Raw genomic sequence first — 15747 nt, forward strand, 5'->3', positions numbered from 1 at the left:
AGAATCTATAATAATATATAATTATTTATAGGCGAATCTGCAAAGTATCTAAAGCTGTCAAAGAGCGAGAAAGAACGGAAGAACCTGCGCATGCGTACTGGATTTAAAATATTATTAAAAGGGCCAATGGCTGATGGAAAAAGCAATTAATTTACTCCAGATACCCAAACAAGACCAGTTTTATTCTGAAGAGCTGCTAATAAGTAGCTATATCGTTTTCAGGGTTTTAATTTAAAGACAGATATGGACACTTCTTAAATGTGGTTTAAACGAAACCGGAAGTTGTTGGCAGTGTATCCTCTCGGCTCGGTAGTGATGACACACATCAGCAGCATCAGCTTCTTCCAGAAGTTTCCTCGTACTGTTTTTCAGCTCGGCGACAACACACGGACAGTCCTGTATGACCACATTGTTTTATTTTGTGCGGTTTAAGTTAACTGACATTCTTTCTCCTCGTCTCAGTTGTCTACGGACTGTGATAAGTGAGGGAAGCTAACCTTGACCGTTAGCTAACTAGCAGTAACTGTCCGCAGCAGTGACAGCTGAGGCGGCGGCGGTGGTGGAGCGGGCTAACCCGGCCCACAAACGGGACATCCTGATGCACTCAACAGAAACTGAAGCATCTGTGCTGAAAATGTCTTTATGAAGTCGAAGAAGAAGTGAGCGGTTATTGACATGGGTAAAGATTACTACAAAGTGCTAGGAATAGCCAAAGGGGCCTCTGAAGATGAGATAAAAAAGGCGTACAGAAAACAGGCCCTGCGCTATCATCCCGATAAAAACAAGTCTCCCGGATCAGAAGATAAATTCAAGGAGATTGCTGAAGCCTACGATGTTCTCAGTGATGCCAAGAAAAAGGACATTTATGATCGCTTTGGAGAAGAAGGTAACTGAACACTTCTCCCCACAACTTGCATGTGGTGTAGCTAGTTTGTACCAGCAACGTTACTTTACTTCTCTTCTCTTTAGCCTTTAACTAGCTATGACTTTCCTATACAGGCCTGGAACTCATTTTTTGCACCTTGCTTTGCACTTAAGCACTGCTGTACTTCTTTTATCATGTCGTATTTTACTAGATTTTATCCATTCTATGTATTCTATTTTTTTTTTTTACTTTATTTTTATTATTATCATTCAGTGGGTGTTATTTGTCATCTTAATTCCCATTAATTATGTCTGTCTATTATTTTCATGTAAGGCACTCATGTAATGTTGATTGTAATTTATTTATTGTAAAACACTTTAATATACATTTCTTGTATGAAAGGTGCTAAACAAATACAGTTACATTATTACATTTTCATACAACTTGTGATGTTATACTCTTCAGCAAACCATTCATTTGCACTTCATTTGAGTCTGTTAGATGTAGCCTGGTTGATGCATTAATGCATCCTCCTAATCGGTTATTGCTGTTTCTGGCATCTTTCTACACCAGTAACCACACAATGAGGAGGTGTGTGTGTGTGTGTGTGTGTGTTGGTGTGTGGGTGTGTGTACACAATAGGTGTAACTGGAGAACCTACTGGAAACAACGAGTTCTTGCCTGTCCTGTCAGTCTGTCACTGGAATAATAAGTCTGATTCAACCAGCCCAGATATGCACTGATTTGTGTCTTTTGGCAGGGTTACTGTCTACGTTCTTATGTGCAGGAATAGAGACAGATGTGACTTTTAGGCGTTTTTAAAAAGTAACTTTCATTGCTAGCATCATGATTATTAGTATTCTTGCAACTAATTAATATTTTCTTCATAGGTTTATACATTGGATTTTTGTTGGGATTAAAAATCTACTGGTTAAAATTGAAAACATGCTCATAATTAGCATTTGTTAAATTCTAACTTAAATCCAGCAATATATTGTATTTTTTACTAGATTGCTGACAACATAGTACAGTTTCATTGGTTTATTCAGAAAAGCTTTAGTAATTAGGATAATTCTCTTTCTGCAGATACTTTCCTACTAGACCCTGACCAATACTGGGTTTATTGAAGCAAATTCACATTTTAAAAGTTTAAAAAGTCTTATAACTTTATGCCATCCGATAATAATTTTTTAACATAAGCACAATTTTTTGGAAACAATCAAACACACACACTTCTAACATGCAATTTATTGTTACTTATTATCTGACATTAGCTGAATATATTTGCCATTCTTGTATAGCGTGTAAGCTCTATTTCCTTCTGTTTGGCTCAGGATTAAAGGGTTCTGCTGGCGGTGGAGGTGGAGGTGGAGGACACAGCGGTCAGAGCTACAACTACACTTTCCACGGAGACCCCCATGCAATGTTTACTGAGTTCTTCGGTGGCCGCAGCCCTTTCGATCATTTCTTCGCACAAAATGGGGAGGATGACATGGACATCAACAATCCCTTTGCACCGTTTGGCATGGGAAGAATGCGTGGCATGGACGGGTTTCAAAGATCCTTTAAATCCCACCCAGGAGGCCTTCGCAGACCGCACGAGAAGAAGAAGGACCCATCTGTGATGCACGAGCTGAAGGTGAGCCTGGAGGAGGTCTTCTCGGGCTGCACCAAAAAAATGAAGATTTCCCGCAAGAGACTCAACCCAGACGGCTGCACAGTGCGCAACGAAGACAAGATCTTAACAGTCGACATCAAGCGTGGCTGGAAGGAGGGGACGAAAATCACCTTTCCCAAGGAGGGAGATGAAACTCCCAGCAACATTCCTTCTGACGTGGTGTTTGTAGTTAAAGATAAACCCCACCCGGTGTTCAGAAGAGAGGGCTCGGATATAATCTATCCTGCAAAAATATCACTCCGAGAAGTAAGTGAAAACCCATGTCCCAGTAAATATCACTCAGACATTCATTTTTCGTTTGATGTACACAAAAAATATAGCTTGTTTCAATGATATTTTGCGTAAAGATGTTGATTGTCATTCTCTCTCTGTCTTACTCCAGGCGTTGTGCGGATGCACAGTCAACGCCCCGACACTAGACGGCCGGACCATCACTGTGACCTCCAGAGATGTTGTCAAACCTGGAATGAAAAAGCGAATCGCTGGAGAAGGGCTCCCTCTATCCAAGTGCCCCGAGAAGAGGGGCGACATGATCCTGGACTTCACAGTGACATTTCCCGACAAACTGGGCCAAAGCACACGAGATGCACTCAAGCAGATCCTTCCACCATGACATGAAATGATAGAAGTTTGCCCCAAAAATCCAGCAACACAGTCCCCTGTGCAGTTTAGCTTGGACGATTGAGGCTCAGGGCAGATTTGGTATTCAGCTGTTTAATTTTACCATCTGAATACCAAATCCATTTTCTTACCCAGCATCCAGTCAGTTTATTGAGTGTGTTAAGACTCGGAAACTTGACAGAGCAGCTTACTTTACGTTTCGTGTGTGTGTTTAGCGGAGTAACTGTGTTAAGTAATAGCCTGCTACAATGTCAGATTCAGGCATGAAAAGTATATAGTGTGTATACAGATAATGATACGAGTTGTCATGTTATAGGTTATGGTTTGGCTGCAAGGAGACGAGTGTATTTTAAGTTCACTTGGGATTGTAATAAACTACATGAGGATTTGTTTTCACAGCAGCAGATTTTGGGAGTGCTTAAAGGGAGCACGCAGCCAGCTAATTAACAATCCTCAGGTAGTTTTGAACTACATTACTCAACAGGACATTATTTTTAGTTGCTTTTAGATAACGTTATGGCAGTGTGGATCCTAAAGGCCTTTTTATGGTTGTGCGTAGAATCAACGGTGTACCCCCGCAGACCCCTATGCGTCTACGCCGTAGCCTGATGTGCACCTTTCGAAAAATGTTACTACATGTCGCAGCGACACACGTCACTCGGCCGTGGCTTGGTAGCGTTGCATTTCTCCCCGACTCATTTCCTGGTTCTCCTTCTCCATAAACAACATGAAATCAAGAAGAGGGTGAACTTTTCCTGCTACAGATTTCCCACCTTGGTCAGAAAACACAGGGGTGTCTCTAGAGTCACTATGACTCTAGAGACATAGTGCCTCCGCACAACTGTAAACACATGCCGGCGAGTACTGTCTCTAGAGTCACTATGACTCTAGAGACAGTACTCGCTCCGAAGCTAATCGCCGTCACTCTCTCCGTTCTCACCCACTCTCCACACACAGACACATGCCGGCTCGACGCACACACCAGCGCACAAGTATAAACATCAGGCCACTTAGGTAGGCTATGGCGAAAGCTCTGCGTGGAGCCTCCGCACAACTGTAAAACAGGCATAAGAGGTAATCTGATCCTTGGTATTGGCATCAATACTGACTTTCTGAAGAGGAGCAGTATCAGCCGGATGTGACCGATCAACGTTAAATATACTTTTCTTGTCAACTCAGCGTTTCAGTCATCTACACTCAGTCACAGCTGGCCGCCAGTTTTCACAGCCACAATCTCATAAACTGACTAGAAGAATATCATTTCAATATGCACAAGCCTAAAAATAATGACAATGTATTAATAGATGTCTCCAGTTATAATTAAGAAGAGATATTAACTTACATTTATGTAACCTTACGTACGATGATTCATACGAGTTACAGATTTCAAATTTAGGAAAGAAAGCACTGATGAGATATGCATCATCAGATTTCTGAGTTTAGGTATCAAATTGCTATTTGGAGAATTTTTTTGGATTGGTGTATTGATAGTGTTTAGGATGGCACACCTTACAAAATATCTTGTTTATTCGGGACTACACAGCTTATTACTACCTATGTAAAATATCTGTGGTAACTTTTTGTGCCAAATAATTGAAACTATGTAATTGTAGTGTGTGTGTGTGTGTGTGTTTTTTTTTTTTTTTTTTTTTTTTTTTTTTTTTTTTTTTTTTTTTTTTTTTTTTGTGCTACAAGTATGTTGAGAGCATGTGTGTATCCTGTTATGTTTGACTGACAAACTACCAAAAGCTATTTACTGCATCTGTACCCTTTGCATACAGTATGTACCATGTTTCTGCCAGTGAGTTTATTTCTTCTTCTTTTTGACCCAACATGGCATCAGTCTGATCCCCGCTAAATATTGCAGACTGAGATATGAAAATAAGTTTAAATACCTGACCTAAATGCCTGCAGAATATATTTTTGTTGAATTATTTTGTCTTATACGCTCTCGTACCTGAGAGCATCCGCACCAAGATGTACATCATCTGGAAATATGGAATTTAAAAGTTCAGTAGGAATCTTAAGAAAATATATATAGAACTCAGAGGCATATTTAGCCCTGTGCACCTTGACTGTAGTGATGATGGATGTTAGTAAATCAGTTGGTTTATTTTCACATTATTTAGTATTTTTAGTGTTGACTGCTCCTGCTGGAGTTTTAAGTTTCTAACATGTGGTTTAACATGAATGTAGAGATGTGTAATCTCTGTAATGTGTATGTTTTTCTTGCCAACATTTTCCTTTTTTAAGGGAAAAGGGTGTACACATCTTGTTTTATCTCTGGTTTATGTTTTGAAATGCCTCAGGTTGGCATTCAAGATATTTTGATTTTTAACAACCAAGCTTTTTCGAATTGATAGTGGGGTGGACATCTTTAATAGACCCTCCCTATGCTGTGATGATTTGCATTTCCACATTAAAAGAGACCGGCAAATATCTAATCAAGTATGGCCTACATGTTTGAGTTATTGAGGACATTTTAGCGATTAAAGCATTGAAAGCTAATTTCATGGTAGTCAACATATTACTATTTAATATCTTGTGAACAGATTTGAAACTTAAAGATTCAAGAAAAGTTTTCCTTTCCTATGTATGCAGTGCTTTTTATTTATTTTTTACAAAATGTTTAATTGCACAAAAAGGTGAGATTCAAAGTTAATGTCTAACTGTTGTATGCAACATGGTCTTGTAAAAAAAAATTCTTCTATTTACTGTAGTGTACTGTACGCTCAGCATCTATTATTATTATTATTATTATTATTATTATTATTTTACTTTACCAAATACATTTTAAAATTGATATGTGAGCTTCACAAGCCTAGTTGGTTTTGATTTAAACAATCGTGTATACACTGTCCTATTAGTCCCGGTGCGATACTACATTGAGTAGTTTTTCTATTTTATTTGGAAGGTTTTAACCAGAAGTGTGACCATGCTATTGTGTCTAAATTGACACCGGTGCTGTTTGAGCCATTCTAAAGAGGCTAACAAGCAATTTACAGTATAATTTTCTTTTTTTTTACTCATATTAAAAAGAATAGAAAAAATAAACTATGTCCACACGCTGGACACAAAAAGAAGTAGGTATGTTAAGAAGTAGGGGAACAAAACGGAAGTAGCAAGTAACAACAAGCAGGCTTAGAATTAAACAGCAACCTAAACAGAACTTGTCACATTATGGGGAAGCATCCAACTGGTTTTTGTGATCATTGAGGTACCAGAAACTGTAGAGCATGTGTTGGTTGCAGGACATGTGTATCAGAGTGAACATGCTGAAAGAAATGAACCCAACATAATGGAGTGTGGGGAAGTGAACAAGGCTCATCAGGAAGATGCTTGATTAGCTTCCCAATGAGAACAGGTCTGGTGAGAAACAATTGTCACATTGGACAATGTAGGTCGCTAGGAGTAAACTAACTCCAGAAGATGGCAGTAGTGCTACATTAAGGATCCAAGCTGCCGTTAAATCTCAAAGAAGAAGAAGAAACACCGGAACGTGAACTGGGGGTTTCTTATATGTCTATGGGGTTTACGAGGAAACCTGAACGCATCAGTGTTTCACCCCTGCTGGGCATAAATCAACAGCAGACAGAGACGGGATTTACCTACAATCTACCCAGGCCAAGTCGACCTGTCAGGAGCAGCAAAACATATTGGACTTTCGCTGCAAGCGCATATATTTTGACAACTCACAGCAGCACCGTTAGCAGGCTAAGCTAGCAGGAAGAGCTGCCGGCAGTTGGCTAAAACTTAACGTTACTCCGGGTAAGAATAACTGGCCTTCCATACTCCCTTCTGTTCACATTCAGCGACCATAGTTGAGCTAACGTCAGCTAGCTAACTAACCTCAGCTGTTCAAGGCTCTTGAAATGGTCACTCTTATAATTTCGGGATTAACAGTCACTGATTTAGCTTACTTCCGTTTGTAGAAGGTACATGCTTAGCTAGTTGTCAGTGTTTGTGTTGCTAGAAGAAGTGAAAGATGTGTGGAAAATGTGCTTCACAGCTAGCAGCTAACATGAGCTCTAACGTTATCTTTTATTTTTTAATTTTTAATTTAACCTTTATTTAACCAGGAAGAAACTCGTTGAGATTAAAAATCTCTTTTTCAAGAGTGTCCTGATGTCCTGACTGTCCACGCTAAGGTATAGCTAGTTAAAGTATCGCTAATGTATCATTCAAGAAGAGCTAATCAGGCAGTGCTAATGGAAACCAACATGATGTACTATTTCGAGGAGACGTAATGGCAAAGCATGTTTAAACTGCTGGTATAACCGAGATGTCACTGCTTTGGTAAATGTATGACAATTAAAGGGTTTGTGTCTCTTTTTACAGCTGGAGACCACCCACTGCAGGCTGCTGGACTTGACAGATCCAGCTATGTAAGCTGCTCTGATGTGTGGACTTCACATCCATTCAGCGCCTGGTTGAGACAGCTTTCAAACTGGTCTGGATGACCACACTATAACGCTGACATAAACATCCAACAGACCTGCAGCTCATTTTGCTGAACAGGTGTATGTTGGACTGGATTGTAGCATAACTCCCCAGAGCAACCTCCTCCCTCCCTTCCCTTTGCTCTCCCTCTAGCACTACTATGCCTCTGGGTTTGGGAAGAAGGAAGAAGGCGTCTCCGTTAGTGGAGAACGAGGAAGCGGAGCCTATCCGAGCAGGTCTCAATGTGCCAGGTATGGATGGCCTAGATGGAGGTGTTGTCGGGCTGGGAGAAAGTGCCACCTCTGAAGGTCTGCCGCCTCCACCCAGCAGCATGCGACCTCGCCTCATCTTCCACACTCAGCTTGCTCATGGCAGCCCCACTGGCCGCATTGAGGGCTTCAGTAATGTGCGGGAGCTCTATGCCAAAATTGGTGAGGCTTTTGGAATACCGCCATCTGAGGTGAGGCACTCTACTGATTGTGTACGGTGTGAGGAGAAAGCATACTGGTAAATCTTAATGGTTTGTTGTCTCCCTCCACAGGTTATGTTTTGCACACTGAACACTCACAAGGTGGACATGGATAAGCTGTTGGGAGGCCAGATTGGGCTAGAGGACTTTATTTTTGCCCACATTAAAGGACAGCGAAAGGAAATAGAGGTGTTCAAAGGAGAGGATGCACTGGGTTTGACGATCACTGATAATGGAGCTGGCTATGCTTTCATCAAGGTGAGAATTGTTGAAATAGAGCAGAACATTGATGTCTTTTGACTCAAGGATCCACAGGGGAAGGCGGGACTCTGGACTATATTAGGAAATAATTTCTGCACTGAATATGAAATGTGAATAGATTGCACGTGACGGGGAGAGAGTGATGAACTGGATAGTGTTTTACATATTTTGAGTTTTGCTGTTTTTTTAGAGAATACGCGAGGGGAGCGTCATCCACCAGATACAGGTCATCAACGTGGGTGATATGATCGAGTCGATCAACGGCCATCGCCTGATTGGGTGTCGACACTATGAGGTGGCCAAGATGCTAAAGGAGCTGCCTAAAGGGAAGGAGTTCACGATCAAGCTGGTGGAGCCTCTCAAGGCCTTTGGTAGGTCTGGGAGGAGGAGTCATCTGAGAGACAGGCTTAATCGTGATATTAGTTTTTTTCTGCTCCACAATCTCCCAACGTGATGTGACCGCACAACATGCTCCCCAACTTCTGTCATCTGTTCTCTCTGTACAATCTCTCAGCACACTCTGTGCATGTGGCTATGAAAGCAGTATTTAAGTCTAGATCTCATTGTGTTTTAGTCGCCATACTACATGTTCTTTACACCTACTTTAGATTTTCAGTTCTGCATCCTGATTTATAGTTGGTGAAATTTTATTGCATAAAACTAATGGAATGAGTGCCCTTGCAGCACATTACATGTCATTTAGCAGACACTTTTATCCAAAGCGACATACAATTGCTATATATGTCAGAGGCCTCTGGAACAACTAGGAGTTGAGTGTCTTCTCAGGGACACATTGGCTGATGTATTGCAGTGGGAATTGAACCCAAGTCTCCCACACCATAGGCATGTGTCGTATCCACTGCGCCACCCCCATACACAACATACATAGATAACACAGTATGGCATTAAGTAATGTAGGGATTGAGTTTGTCTAAAGAGGTTTGGGGTGCATAATGTGCAGCACTACGAAAGCTGGAGAATAACAGGGGGAAATCAGATTTGTACGACTGTACAAAGTGTTTAGGGATCTCTTTGACCGTTGTGCGTAGATATGATCGGCCAGCGGTCTGGAGGGTCAAGGTCAGCATCAGGGGTTCAGCTGGGGACCGGCAGAGGAACTCTACGGCTACGCTCTAAAGGTCCTGCTACTGTGGAGGAGCTGGTGAGTGTTTTTACAACACCTGTGGACTAATAACGGGCCTCTATTGTTTAGAAAACATAATGCTGTTGCATTGCCTGAGTCTGTGCGTTTGATTTTTTTTTTCACTCCAGCCCTCTGCATTTGAGGAAAAGGCCATTGAGAAGGTGGATGACCTGCTTGAGAGCTACATGGGAATCAGAGACAGCGAGCTAGGTAAGTGCATGTTTGTTGGCTCTACAGGTGTCAGAATTGGTTGGTACAACTAGCTGTTTCGTGTTCACTAAACGTTCTCTACTCTCTTTGTCTCCTTAGCGGCTACCATGGTGGAGCTGGGAAAGGACAAAAAGAACCCTGATGAGTTTGCCGAGGCTTTAGATGAAACCCTCGGGGACTTTGCCTTCCCAGACGAATTTGTTTTTGACGTCTGGGGTGCCATCGGCGATGCTAAGGTTGGCCGAGTGTAACCACAAAAAGTAACAGCGCAGACCAACTGTTTGCATGACCCCCCCACAACGTTCAGCACTACTAGGAAACACAACACTACCGTCATGAGTTTGTTTTAATTCCAGTGTATACTGCTATTATTTTTAATTTAGAGTGTACCCTTTTGGGAGACTGCCTAGACAAAGAGAATAATGGCAGTTAGTGGAAGAAGAAAAAGGTGACTCTGATGACTTCCCAAGTGCTTTTATTTGTCTTCCAGCTTTTTTTTTTTCTTCCAGAAACTACAAGCACGCTGATGAGCATTCCCTTTGACCTGCATGTCATTGTTGTAGTTGCTGGCAGTGGAACAAATACAGCACAAGTCTCTAATATGGGAGAAATGAAAGACAACCGCTAATACAAAGTAAATCTTTGATACTTAACAAACAAAATGTGATATTTTTTTTTTCTTTCCACATTGCACTATGTTGCACTGCGCTGTAAACCAACAACAGACGTGAACAGAGATTGCGCTGTACCTCACCCGGTGAGCGGCACAGTAGTTGCACATTACAAGGCATCGGCCTCCCTGAGTTAGTCTTGTCCTGAACCACTCGCTGTTACAGTTATGGATCCGTTTAACAAGCATGTGCTGTATCTCCTTAATGATTTCTGCTGTTTTTTTTAGTCTTTGTTATTTTGGGTAAAAAACGATTGTAGTCGCTAAAGGGTCATAGTAACATGTAGCTTGCTGACTAAACGATCAGTGGTGTTCGTTCACCTTTTAACACACTCCATGCTGTAATGAAGTTACCGGCAGGATATTCCAGTCTTACTTTCGTACATTTGACAGTGTTTCAGAGAATTGGTGACAATTGACCTTTTTCGGAAGGTGGGGATGAGAAGCAGATTGGGTTGTGGGTTGTGTTGTGTCTTTATATATATATTTTTTTTTTATATCACTAGTGTTTTTATATAAAGTGATGTGTTGTCTATTTTAAAACCGGGTTTGTGTAATGGATGGTTTTGATCTTGTGTTGCAACTACTTTATTTTGAAGCATTACAGAAGGCAGTATTAAACAAGAGAAAGTCATGAGATGGAGTAGTTGTGTAAAAAGGAAAATGAATCTGTTGAGAACAAAATGCCTTCATTTCTTCTCATTTCATGCATTTTATACATTTTTGTTAGTATGCATTCTGGTGCTGAAAAATCAAGTATCCTGTCATTGGCGCAAATACCAAACTACTTCCTTCACGTGTCACAGTGACTTGTGTTCATAGAGAGAGAAAACGGGCAATGCTGCACCAACTACTCTGCGGAGGTAAACTTGTCTTAAAAAAAAAAATGTTTTGGTGTTAACCTTTTCAGTATATCCAAATGTATGAAGCTATTTTGTAGTTTTGTTTCATTCTTCAGAGTTAATGAATATCTAAATGTAATGAAACTGATGCTAGAACACTGTAACACTGAGAAGAACACATTATTTTGATGGCTTTGTATTACACTGTTGTCAATGTCCTATTATATTGCAATAATAACATTGACATGGCAGTCCTTCCTGTTTGGTCTTTCCTAAACACAACACAATGCTCTGCAGTTTTAAAGGTCCCATGTCACTTTGAGGTGTTTTAACATTAATATGAGTTCCCCCAGCCTGCCTATGGTCCCCCAGTGGCTAGAAATGGCGATAGGTGTAAACCGAGCCCTGGGTATCCTCCTCTGCCTTTGAGAAAATGAAAGCTCAGATGGGCCGATCTGGAATCGTCTCCTTATGAGGTCATAAGGAGCAAGGTTACCTCCCCTTTCTACGCTTTGCCCGCCCAGAGAATTTGGTTTCATTTGAGAGGGACATCATGGCTTTCAAACGAGCAAAATGGCAGTTGGTCAAGGCAACACCCCCACTCTCCACCTTGCCCCCCCCCTCCCCCTCTATCCTCCTGAATAGCTGCAGACACAGAAATGGCACATACTAAGGAAAGCTCACTGTGGGACTGGCTCTAGTGGCTGTAATTTGGGAAAGAGACTTCAGATACAGTATTAGGGGACCACTAAGGTCTATATAAAAGCATCCAAAGAGCACATGTCATGGGACCTTTTTAAGATGGGATTATATTCAAACATAACACTGGTTTGGTGTGTCAAAATATGTTTTTAGATCAGATGATTTAACACTTGTTAGCTGCTCTCTGTTTGTGTGTGTGTTTAAAAAGGGAGAGACAATGCTGTGATCCGCTGGAGTGTTTTCCAACATTCACGGAAACCACCCCTGGCTGTTTGTTTCTTCTCACTCCTGTGTCCTCCTGAAATATATATGACATTTAATGAGATATCACTTTGACTGTCAGCAGGCCATCAAGAGGTAATGTAAATAATAGATACACCTCAGTAAACTTGATAGTGCTAGTCAAGCTCAGCGGGGTCACCTGCAGGCCTTTGTCCCAGTTCAACACTGAATATCTTTTGCAGTAGGTTTAGATTATGAATGTCGCCAGGAAGTCTTTGCAGCTGTTTTTGAGTTCTGTTTACCTTCTTCCATCACCTGTGTCTTACAGCCATATTTCATATGTTTGTTCTTTTCACTCAAAAATAGGCCAAAAACTGCCAGAGCACTTTCAGCAACATTCTTGTTTTGTATTATAAAGAAGAAAAACGTTGCCTTTTTGGCTCCGCTGGAGTCTGCCCTGTTTCACAGAGCCTTGTTGTGGCTGACCGATGAGGGGTAATGACATGTCCTTTATTTACTTCAAGTGAGGTAAACCTGTTCTTCAAGTCCCTGTTGATGTATAACCCTGGCTGCTTATTAACAGTGTCCAGATTACTCTGTGGACTCACTGCAGTCAGACAGGAGCACCTTTTTCCAAACTGTACTTTCTGCAACAAACAACCACAGCTATAAAAGCAGACCCCCTGCCAACACAGGAACCAGCCATGGCGTTGCGCCCACGTGCTTCCTCTCAGCCGGGAAAACCTTCCTTCCTTCTTCCCAAGGTGGCTTCAGGCTCTCGACCGCGGGCTGTTTCCTCACGCTCTGGCTCCATGCTGGAAGAGGAACTGTCTTGTTCTGTATGCTGTGAGATCTTCAAGGACCCCGTGGTGCTCAAGTGCAGCCACAGCTTCTGCCGAGCCTGTCTGCAGCAGTTCTGGAACAAGAAGAAGGCCAGACGCGAGTGTCCCATCTGCAGGAGAAAGTGTTCCCTGACAGAGCCCACAGTCAGCCTGGCACTGAAGAACGTGGCCGACACCTTCCTGAGGGAGCAGGATCGCATGGCGGCGGGAAAAGGGGAGGGAGCCAACAGGCCAGGGGAGCAGGGAGGTATAGTGGAGGTGAAGTGCATCACACACGGGGAAGTTCTCAAGCTCTTCTGTCTGGATGACTTTGAACCCCTCTGCTGTGTGTGTCACACTTCTAAGAAGCACCAGGGACACCGAGTGTGCCCCTTGGAAGAGGGAGCGCAGGACCTCAAGGTAATGTGTTCTTGTTTAGCTGCAGTTTTGTTTTAAACCGACTACATGTTTTCAATCATTGGTGGAAATGCAACGAAGGGTTTTAGCACCACTGCAGTGAAATTAAGAAAAATGGTTATTCCTGACATCAGAAACATTTCCCATTTCCACTCTCTGTCAAAATTGTTTTCATCTCCTAAATGTGATTGTACCCTGCATGTTTTGGCATTTCCCCATTAGGCAGAGCTGAAAAAAGATCTGATTCCTCTGAAGAAAAACCTGCGTAGCCTGTATGAAGCCAAACAGGAGTGTGATGACACAACTGTGCACATCAAGGTATCAATAAACACAGAGCTCCACATAAAACACGAGGACCAGCGTGACCGCTGGCGTGACCGTGGCTTACGTTCTCAGAATGGTTTTTATTTCTATAGCTACAGTATTTGTTTGCCTAAAAAACAAGAACCCAAGGTTACCGATTTTGTTGGTTTTTGAATCAGGATTGCTTGCTGAACTCAGAATTAGAGCAGCCCTTTCATTATATAGTATAATAATGTAGTATATTTTATAGGATTACTGTGACAAAACTAGGAAAAAGAGATTCTCATATGCTCTAGCTGATGCTGTTTCATAATAGGGTTTTATGGTGGTTTTCTTTTTATTTTACGGCCAGGGAAATTACTTAATGTACAAAATATTAAGGACTTACTTTTCAAGATGTACATAGGTGAGTTAAATCAAAGTAAAGGTAATTATTTCGTAGATATGTAGATAAACAGACCAGCATAGATTGGTAGACTATGACTCCTTATCGGTCACATTATTGTACTGTATTTCCGTGTTGAGCCTTATTTCCATGTGTGCCAGGACCAGACTGAGGCCACAGAAAAGCAGATGAAAAAGGAGTTTGAGCAGCTGCGGGAGTTCCTGAAGAAGGAAGAGACCGCTCGACTGGCTGCCCTGCAGCAGGAGGCCGAGGAGAAGAAAGAGCTGGTGAAGAGAAAGTCAGAGAGCATCACCAGAAGTATCCTCACCTTCTCTCACGCTGTCATTGCCATTGAGAATGAGATTGCCTCCAGTGACGCTCTCTTCGTTAAAGTAAGTGCTTGTAAAAAAATTTCTCTCTGAATTCATCTGACCATGCAAACAATTTGTAATACTGTCTTTTTCTCTTGCTTTCAGAATTACAGCAACACAAAGAAAAGGTAAGTTTTATTATCTTCTGCATCTGTTCTGTGTTCCAGATTCAGCTTACTTGTTGTTCAGTATTAATAGGTTCCTGCGTTTGATTTTTGTTTTCTTCTCACAGAGCACAGATCCCACTGAATGATCCAGAAAAAGTGTCAGGTGCTCTTATAAATGTGGCCAAGCATGTCAGTTCCCTCAAGTACCATGTGTGGGAGAAGATGGCAGAGCTGGTTCAGTACAGTAAGCACTCACTTGACTGTGTGTGAGGTTTGGCAACATTGCAAAGTGGAATTTTGTGAACCAAATCAGTATAGTTGTTTTGGAGTAGGTGTTAATCAAGAGTTTGACCCTGAGGAAGACCAGGATGCATTCAATATGAGCTGGCCTTTTTTTAACCAATGTGGGCTCGTCAGTGAAGGCTTTTGAAAATGTTTTGTATTCAAACAAAGCAGTGCGCCTTGGAATTTAGAGAGGAATTAATTCCCTGTTCGTGCTTTAAAAAAAAAAAAAAAATCACTGTTTTTGTCTTTCCCTTTCCCTTTCAGCACCCATCACCCTGGACCCCAACACTGCCTACCCCTGGTTGTCCCTGTCCCCAGACCTCACCTGTGTCACCAACAGTGGATGCCTCCAGAAGCTCCCGGACAATCCTGAACGTTTCGGCCACTTTGTGTTCCTGCTGGGCTCGGAGGGCTTCACTTCGGGCCGCCACGCCTGGGAGGTGGATGTGGGAGACAAGGCAGACTGGATGCTCGGGGTGGTCAAGGAGTCCATCGACAGGAAAGGCCACATCTCGGGCTGTCCCGAGGGTGGCTTTTGGATGATCTCGCACTGCGATGGCGACTATTTGGCAATGACGAGGCCCAGCAACCCGCTGCATCTGCAGGGAGAGCTGACCCGAGTCAGGGTGCAGCTGGACTACGACTCCGGAGAGGTGACCTTCTCCAACCCTATCAGCATGCTGCCCATCTACAAGTTCACCGCCTTCTTCACTGAGAAGATATACCCCTTCTTCTGCCCTGGAGCAAACATCAATGGGAATAATCCCAAACCGCTTAAGATCTGCCCCGCCAATGTGGCTGTGTGGAACAGTGCCACGTGGTGATTTGAAGAAAAAAAAAGAATAAGACATAAGTGTATTTCAAATTTAATACAAATAACCCAATTGTGTATCAAATCATTTAAGTGTGTGTTTGTGTAAAATAAGCAGGGTAC

At 42.2% G+C, this 15747-nt stretch overlaps 3 protein-coding genes across 3 annotated transcripts; all 3 read left to right on the forward strand.

Annotated features, from left to right (window-relative positions):
• The first annotated feature begins 291 nt into the window (after window positions 1-291).
• Window positions 292-4338, forward strand: dnajb1a (DnaJ heat shock protein family (Hsp40) member B1a). The gene is made up of 3 exons (XM_039824904.1): window positions 292-886; window positions 2200-2789; window positions 2926-4338. Exons 1-3 carry the CDS (start codon window positions 676-678, stop codon window positions 3154-3156), a joined length of 1032 nt encoding a protein of 343 aa, XP_039680838.1. The 5' UTR covers window positions 292-675; the 3' UTR covers window positions 3157-4338.
• Window positions 4339-6654: 2316 nt separating this feature from the next.
• Window positions 6655-11454, forward strand: gipc1 (GIPC PDZ domain containing family, member 1). The gene is made up of 7 exons (XM_039824910.1): window positions 6655-6932; window positions 7503-8064; window positions 8146-8331; window positions 8525-8705; window positions 9384-9496; window positions 9607-9688; window positions 9788-11454. The coding sequence occupies exons 2-7, from the start codon at window positions 7765-7767 to the stop codon at window positions 9937-9939; spliced, it is 1014 nt and encodes a 337-aa protein (XP_039680844.1). The 5' UTR covers window positions 6655-6932; window positions 7503-7764; the 3' UTR covers window positions 9940-11454.
• A 470-nt stretch (window positions 11455-11924) lies between these two features.
• On the forward strand, window positions 11925-15713 carry trim35-12 (tripartite motif containing 35-12). The gene is made up of 6 exons (XM_039824885.1): window positions 11925-13365; window positions 13585-13680; window positions 14212-14442; window positions 14527-14549; window positions 14654-14772; window positions 15078-15713. Exons 1-6 carry the CDS (start codon window positions 12829-12831, stop codon window positions 15635-15637), a joined length of 1566 nt encoding a protein of 521 aa, XP_039680819.1. The 5' UTR covers window positions 11925-12828; the 3' UTR covers window positions 15638-15713.
• The last annotated feature ends 34 nt before the right edge of the window (window positions 15714-15747 follow it).

Source organism: Perca fluviatilis, chromosome 15 (assembly GCF_010015445.1).
Source record: "Perca fluviatilis chromosome 15, GENO_Pfluv_1.0, whole genome shotgun sequence".
Classification (NCBI taxonomy): Eukaryota; Metazoa; Chordata; class Actinopteri; order Perciformes; family Percidae; genus Perca; species Perca fluviatilis.